This window comes from Augochlora pura, chromosome 9 (assembly GCF_028453695.1).
Source record: "Augochlora pura isolate Apur16 chromosome 9, APUR_v2.2.1, whole genome shotgun sequence".
Taxonomy (NCBI): domain Eukaryota; kingdom Metazoa; phylum Arthropoda; class Insecta; order Hymenoptera; family Halictidae; genus Augochlora; species Augochlora pura.
This window is the reverse complement of record NC_135780.1, coordinates 343,151-351,613: the sequence shown is the minus strand read 5'-3', so window position 1 is coordinate 351,613 and position 8,463 is coordinate 343,151. Positions and strand designations below refer to the sequence as shown.

Here is an 8,463-nt window from a genome sequence, read left to right as displayed (position 1 = left end):
AAAACACAGTTTATCATCGTCAGTGGACCGCGGATTTTATGCGATTGCAACGAGAATCACAAGATAAATTATAAAAAGCAGTTGAAATCCTGCGTAATAAATACTTTCTCATTGTTCATTTAGAATTTAATTTTTAAATAAATTTAATTAGAAATTAGTTTGTATATCAATTTAATTAAAAATCCATCTTTATATAAATTTAACTATCAATTAATTTGTATATCAATTTAACTAGAAATTCATTTTTATATAAATTTAACTAGAGATTAATTTGTATATCAATTGAATTAGAAATGCATCTTTATATAAATTTAGTTATCAATTAATTTGTGTATCAATTTAATTATAAAGTCATTTTTATATAAATTTAACTAAAGATTAATTTGCATATCAATTTAACTAGAAATTCATTTGTCTATTAATTCAGTTCGAAATGCATTTTTATATAAATTTATTTAATTCTAAATTTACTAAATTTTCATTAAAAATTTAATTGAATCGCTTGTATTGGTAATAAATAATCTTCTTGGGGTTCGTAACAGCATCGACTGGGCGACGACTAATTCGCGTTAATTAAAAATCCAACGGTAAACTGGAATTTAAGGGACACCCCTTAGATCGCGTTTCACAGGAACCGAATTTAATTGGAAAAGGCTTGGGAAATGAGGCCCGCGGCAATTTTCCTCTCGCTTTTCGCAGGCTTCGTATGGCCGATCGAGGGCTACAGAATCCTGTGCTGCCTCTTCCCATTTAACGGGAAGAACCACTTCAGGATGTTCGACGCTCCGTGCAAGGGATTAGCGCGGAAAGGACACCGGATCGACGCGATCAGCCATTTTTCGACGAAAACGCCAATCGACAACTGCACGGATATCGTTGACCTGAGTGGCACCAGGCCGAGCATAGTTAATGGTTTCACGGTGGAGGACGGAAGAGCGATGCAGGAAGCGATGACTTATTACATCGCGACCAAGTTCGGCGGTGATTTGTGCGACTTAATGGGCCACGAAAGGATGCGGAGGTTTATCGAGAACCCGGTCGCCGAGTCACCGTACGATCTCGTAATAACGGAGATAAATATGCTAAATCATAATTATCGGGCTGTGTCAGAAATAAATTTCACCGCGGCCGCTGAACACGCGATGAGTAATATGGTATTTAGCAATATATCGGGGTCAATGAGCAACACATGCTTCTGATTTTGCCAGATTGCGCGGCCGATTACGCCGGTGCTTTGCGCCTCTTTTAATCACGCCTGTTGTTCGTCGTCGTGCTCTTCATATTCTCGTTTTTCCTTTTTTTTACATCGACACGGTCAACAGTTTTTAAACACTGGCATTGTTGCTTCCCTCGAGACCTCGTCGAATCTTTAACGCGTTCGCCATCGGCGTCGTAGATGCTCGGCGACCATGATTTTCTATTTCGCGTAATGGACGACGCATCAATTTTGTGATTATAATTCTTTAAAATCGTAATACGTAGCATATTTGTATATACATATTAATACGTATGCTCTTCTAATTTGTATGATGTCTTGCATGTCATGATGAGACAAGATCTCGTGTTCCCTTTTCTATTCATTTTTCTAATACAACTTTATTATTATTCATTTCTCATATCGAAATTATACGAATCTTACCAACGATCAATTTATTAGATAATTTATCTTATATTATTTAATTATTTTAAACGAATCCATTAATTTTATATACTATAAAAATTTTAGATTTAATTTCAACTTAAAACTAGGTATTTACAAAATGCTATATATCATATTAAGACTACGGTTTAATTAAATTAACATTTATATCTTCATCTCAATTGAAATCAAAGAGGAGGTAAATTATCGTTAATAATTCTATCGTTTACGTAAATCAATTATTCAGTAAGTATAAAATACAGCTTATAACCCAAACCACAACTGAATTAATCGAATAACTTTGGAAACAGCAACGCCGAAAAGTGCAGTCTCTAAAAATTGCAATTAAAAAGAAGACCCTTCAGTGTAGCGAGAGCTGCGTGTGGCTCGAAAGAGGTCGAAAGCTCGTTCAACGTTTCCCCGCGTTCCGGGCGGGAGTAAAAAACGAGCGCAGAAAATCCGCAGTACTGACCAAGACGCGGAAATAGATCAAGCAAATATGCGGACAGGTGATTAATCATTTTCGGTACTTGGGCGCGGTTTGCTATTTGGGGTTCGGTCATCTCCTGAACGCGCCAATAGCGATCGCCGCGTCTTTTATGCGAGCGCAGATCGTCGACGATTTAATGGGAAATCCCCACAGCTACGCATTCTTTCCCGGGCCGCATTACGAGAACGCTATGGTGGCCACTCTGATCGATCGACTTTCGAACGTTCTGTCGAATCTCTGGCACCTGTGGACCTTCTACCGGTACACGTCCGATCAGACCGAAGTAATGAGAAAGTATTTGGGTCGCGACGTATCCGACGTCCGGCAATTGGAGCGCGACGTCGCTTTGGCGTCGGTGAACGACCACCATAGCATCGGCGGCGTCAGGCTCGTCACTGCCGCCGTTATCAACGTCGGTGGAATTCGCGTCGAGTTCGACGACACGGAATTGCCTTTGGTAAATTTTCTTTTGTCAAAACGACGTTTCGATTAGAGATTATTACTCTTGTAAATTCTTTCACGCGAAAAGTAAACTTTGCAGGAGTGAGCGAACGATCGAACGAACTTCGTCCAGAAATTTTTATTCCCGTAAAGTTCCTCTCGCGAAGCGAACTTCGAAACATCATCCAGAAATATTCAGTCACGTTAATTTTCTTTTCTGAAGCGAACTTTTGGGGACGGTCTAGAAATATTTATTCTCATAAATCTTTCTTTATATAAGAAAACTGTTATTATTACAATTATTATTATTGTTATAATTATTACCATGGTCAGGTTATTTATTTTAGTATGGTGGCATCAACTGCGAAGTCATTAGCGACCACACGGTTTGCAACTAACTATATATAACATTTTAAATGCTAGTTATTTTGAATTGTAATATATAGCCTTGTTATAAATTATAATGAAAATGTATATCGACATGAATAACCATAACAGAAAACTATAATCCAACATACAGATTTATATTTCTAAAAGAATAGTAGTACGCTCACCATCCTCCATATTACATTAAATTTACCAGTTATTACATCAGCTACTTATCAGTATCATAAATTAATGAAATTATCATGTTAGACCATAAACATCCGCCTATTTTATTTAAAATTCATATCTGGACAGCATCGAACGAGCGACGATGTTAAATGTTCGTTCCAACGAGTCGAGAGACTCCTCGTGAATTTCGTTCGGAAAATAACTCCCCGCAGTTCGTAAATGATCTTATTTGTTATTAGAAGACTCGGAGAACTAAGATTTATTGATCCTTCGTTTCGCGAGACAGGAGCTGAAGAGGTGGCTGGATTCGGCGAACCACGGTGTGGTTTATTTCACGTTCGGTTCCGTGACGAACGTCGAAACGTTGCCGCGCGACACGTTGCTGGCTCTTTACGCGTCGTTCGAGAAAATTGCGCCAGCCAAGGTACTAATGAGATGCGCCGATGATACGAAACTGCCGCCCGATCTTCCAGATAACGTGTCAACGAAACCTTGGCTACCGCAAATCCCAGTGCTAAAACAGTTAACAGTTAAGCAATATGCCAAATGCTAAATGCTGAACGATCTGTTTGCCGAAGCTGTTCCCTTGTTCAATCGTTTGTTTGCTTCCTTGTTCACGTTGAGGTCATTTATTTTTGCCACTTACTGTCGCTATTCTATTTATACTATTCATAGATATGAGTCAGTTCATACTTAATTGTATTATTAAGAATATTTTTAAAAATAATTATTGATTATTAGAAATATATTATTACAAATAGATTCCCTTTACAACACAAGAATTCGAGAAGTACAATCATTCGATTGTTAATTACGAAGTACATAAATTTTATAGTAAACCTATATAGATTGCATTTTACACTTGATACGGTATTTTATTTTATATTAGACTATTTTACATGTATACTTGCTACACTATTTCATATTGTAATTTAGCCAAATTTCCAATGAATGCATCGCATCCGCACTCTGTTTCTCGAGATCACTGATTTGATTTGATTGAAATCATTTAATTTCGGTTCTCGCTAATTCTCGATTTTAATCCCCGTGATAGAGGAGTGCAGTAAGGTCTAGTAATGGAATTGAATGATTAGTGGATGTAATTTACAGAACACAGGAATACGCGGGCGTTTATTACACACGGCGGTCTCATGGGCAGCGAGGAAGCGGTTTATTATGGAGTTCCTATGATAGGAATTCCATTATTCGCTGATCAAATGAAGAATGTTAACATTTTTGATGGGAAGAACGTGGCGATCTCTATGCGTCTGGAAAATATCACCGAACGGACAATGGATTACGCTTTGGACGCCATCTTGCACGATCCGAAGTACAAGTGAGCATTCCTACATTTTTTAATTATTTCTTCCTATTATTTCTATAAAATCTCTACTCTCGCCTACATATTTATCCAATCAAGTAATTAATTAAGCAATGACTTGAGCAATTTGACAAGATAACGTACAAAGCAATATATAAAACATTGCTTTAAATAATTATTTAAATAGTGAATAGTAAAAATGAGTAAAATGCTCAGCTGAATTAAACAACGACTTGAACAATGAATAAAGCGATAAATACGACAATGAATTAAATAACTAATGAAGCAATGGATAAAAGAATGACTAAAACAATGAATAAAACAATGAATAAGATGTTGAGGTGAATAAAAATGTAATTAAAGAATGAATGAAACACTGCCCAAGAAAGGAAATTAAAAGCATTGTCGAAAGATCTATCGGTAATCGCGTCTTCGTAATCATTATCCGCCAGCGAACGTCATCATTTTAGGGAATCTGCTGATCGTTTATCGCGACTGTTTCGGGATCGTCCAATGAGCGCAATAGACCCAGCCACTTATTGGATCGAATACGTGATCAGAAACGGGCCGGATTCATTAAGATCGGCGGCAGCCGGCATGCCATGGTGGAAACTAAATCTAATCGACGTGTTCGCTGTGATAATATCCTGCCTCCTCGCCGTCGTCGCAGCAACAGCGATAGCAATTAACGCGTTGCCATCGAAAATCTGTCGGCACGATGGCCGAGCGAAAAAGATGATAAATTGAACGGAATCGAACCGAGCATTATCGACCAGAAATTACTAAAACAATTCGAGCAATATGGTAATGCCAAGGTGTTGATTTAAGAGAGAGCGAGAGAGAGAGAGAAAGAGAGAATTTTCAATGGGGAGTGTCCTGAATAATAACGAGGCTCCGGGGAAAATTGAATCTTCGAGATCTGGCAGGTGCCTAAGTGCGTCCGGACCGTTTCGAACGAAAATGTCGGGCGCTCCTTTTATGGCCGGAGAAGAATCTTCTGTTGTTTCCTTACAGACTGCACCGTACCCGCTACTTTGCATATTATAAAAACTGCTAGAATTGTTATTTTTATATCGTATGAATAATAAATGCCAAGTCAAGGTTTGAAACCTCGTCGAATTGCCGTAAAAGTTTGTACTCCGAGTATGCGATTTATTTAATTTTTATTAATGTGTTCGTTATATTTGGCGAGCCAAAAGTAATTTTTTGAAACTTGTGACACTCTTTCCAAGTGTTTTATAACTTCTTCATTTATGAATTCATTTTGTTACGGTCGAATACTCATGATACCGGAAATGTACGTTGACCAATGAAAGAATTATCAAACTTCGTTTCCGGCAACTGTATTTTCTTGTTGCATTGTTCACAGCAATTAACTCTAGCCAAGTGATGGTAAATAAATCGATACATTGTTTGATAAAACAACGTAATGAAATGCAGAAACAACGTAAATGAAAATCTACAAGCTCGAAGATACTAAACATTTTGTCAGCGATTTTCTTAAACTTCAGGAGAATTACTATTTTCATTTATTAATAATTGCTGTTTCAATTTATTAGTTTTAATAATTAATTACTACTGGATGTTGCTCGCAACATTGAAAAATATTAAAAATACGTCATATATGTATAAAAGCGTCACAGAAGTAAGAACCATGGCTTGAACCCTTTTCGTTGCAAAATCCAGTGTCTCCGCGAAGATTAATGGAGTCCGCAGTCTCGTTCGTGACCAAGATCCGAACCAACAGCAAAATGTACGAATTTGCATAATTTGCGCCGCGTTCACTGTTACGCGAAGGTGCCAGCAAAAATTTGCAACCTCGCAGAGAAGGAGCCGAGCTCGCTCGCGGCTTCTTCGCGAGTTTCTTCTCTTCGAGCGGGATGAAACTGGAATTAGGCGAAATGACGGGGCAGAAATACGCGGGAGACTTCGAAGCGGGAGACAAAAGCGTTGCAAGATGAACACGCGCCGATCTTGACGGCCGACAGAAACGTTTTCAATGGAAACAGAAGGCGAAACAATTGGAAATTGCCGCGACGGAGCATAACTCGCGTTCGAACTTCTGGAAGCTGCGGAAAGTGTAAGAAATGATTCAAGCTTTCGATTACCGAACGAATACACAATACGAACTTGGACAATTGACATGGATTATGCGTATACAGGTTGCCCTAAAGGCACTCGCAAATCGGGGAATAAGAGATTCCTGAGGTGATTTGAAGAAAGTTTTTCCTTAGCGCAGATTCAATCCACGGCTTTGTCATCGAATTATTAATAAAGAAACAGCGACCAATGAGAGGCGAAGTTGGCTGGCGGAAAGCGACCGACCAATCAGATTTCGAAGCCCAGTTCCATTCGTTAACTCAATCGCCTCCCGTAGGCTGATTTCGTTTCTCGTTGGTCAATGTTTTATGTTAATAACTCGTAAACAACGCCGCGAATTGCATTTGCGCTAAGGAAAAAGTTACTCCGAATGATTTCAAAAACCCCATACTTCCCTGATGCAATAAAATTTGGGGAAACCTTTGTAATACATCTTTCGCAGTTATCAGTTAATGATACCAAAACTAGAAAGTCGAAATTTAGGACCATCAGCTCTAAAAACTCTCACGATGTCAAATTCACTTAATGACACCAAAACTAGGAAAATCAAATTCGCCAATACCAGCTCAAAAAATTCCCACAACATCCTCCAATTTCGCAATTGCGAGTGACTTTTGACACAGCCTGTATCTTGTCATAATTTGAAAGTTTTTCGAATAAAACCCATCTCGCATCGAATGTGATTCTGGTGACAATATTACCAGTGTCGCAGCCTTGACATCACCTTGACATAACCGGCCCGCGAATATTACGGATTTCAAGTGTCTTGTTTTATCGTTGTTGCAACTGTTAAGATTACTGGACGAAGCTGTTTCTTTACGTGCACGTCGTCGTAAAAATCGAGCAATGACATGGCAATCGCAGCAGTGTTATTTTTAATCAACTTTTACTCTTTTATCCGCGATGTAAGAACGCTATAATCTACGGGGAGCATTTATCTTACGATGTTCGTTCGGATATAGTTCGACGCGGGACCGTTTCGGCGGCTGTCGAAATTTATAAATAAACCACCGCGCAAGATTAAAGGAACGCTGAACTACGACCGAAATAAAATCGTAAAATATTTTGCGCGCTCGGATCGTGAAACCGGAGAACTCGACTGTTTTAAACGGCGGACATTTGTCACGAAACTAAAACCGAGAGTGTTCAAGATTATTTACAATTTAACCCCTTCAGTTTTCTATTGGTATGTTTTAAATCAACAGCGAACAATCTCTAAAGAATTCGCTCTAAAGAACGCTACGATAATCTCGTCTATTAACATTTGAGAATTTAGATTACCTTCGAGAAGCTAGTCGATTAACAATGTTCATACTCTGGGCCCAAATTGACCCATTCAGTGTTAAAACGAGCGCAGGCACGGAACGTTCCATGATTTTTACACACGATTTTACAAGAGCACAAAGTTCGACGATTTTTTGACCGATGATTTAGCGGTCCCTTAATTCCGGAGTAATAATTTCTTCGTAATCGCGTGGAAATTTGTTGAAACGATAGCTATAGAGCAAGTGGAAAACGAGAAACTGGACGATGATAAAAGTGTTCGTCCTACGTGGAACGTCAACAGAAAGACAATAGAAAATTCGGACTACAACGGGAGAGACAATGACTCGTTATTTCTCGCGCGCTCTTCTACGCGACTAGTTATCTTATTGTTGCTAACACCGGGGCAAGCGTTGTCACGCTCGAGCTGAACGACTCGCGCAGTGCCAGATGACAAAACTCATTAATCTCCCCGTGATGCTTCCGAATCGATACCCTTTTGCCTACCGATCGGTACGTAAAACTCGCGCAACTTCGCGTCATCTTCGTTCCAATGGAACTTCGAGAGCTGCGCTGTAATCGACGTTTTTTTCTTGCTCGTATCGCGGCTATCTGTAATGCTGTGTCACTTGGAAGACACATCTTCGTTACTTG

The 8,463-nt window shown here is 38.9% G+C and overlaps 1 protein-coding gene across 1 annotated transcript; it reads left to right on the top strand.

Moving 5' to 3' along the window:
- Positions 1-758: 758 nt before the first annotated feature.
- LOC144475100 (UDP-glucosyltransferase 2) lies at positions 759-5,193 on the top strand. The gene is made up of 6 exons (XM_078190678.1): positions 759-1,061; positions 2,149-2,586; positions 3,412-3,647; positions 3,808-3,810; positions 4,243-4,461; positions 4,917-5,193. The coding sequence occupies exons 1-6, from the start codon at positions 774-776 to the stop codon at positions 5,191-5,193; spliced, it is 1,461 nt and encodes a 486-aa protein (XP_078046804.1). The 5' UTR covers positions 759-773.
- The last annotated feature ends 3,270 nt before the right edge of the window (positions 5,194-8,463 follow it).

Coding starts and splice junctions, on each gene's coding strand:
- LOC144475100 (XM_078190678.1), top strand. CDS start 774: ATGTTCGACGCTCCGTGCAAGGGATTAGCGCGGAAAGGACACCGGATC. Junction 2,587..3,411: donor ACGACACGGAATTGCCTTTG/GTAAATTTTCTT, acceptor TTCGCGAGACAG/GAGCTGAAGAGGTGGCTGGA. Junction 4,462..4,916: donor TTGCACGATCCGAAGTACAA/GTGAGCATTCCT, acceptor TCATCATTTTAG/GGAATCTGCTGATCGTTTAT.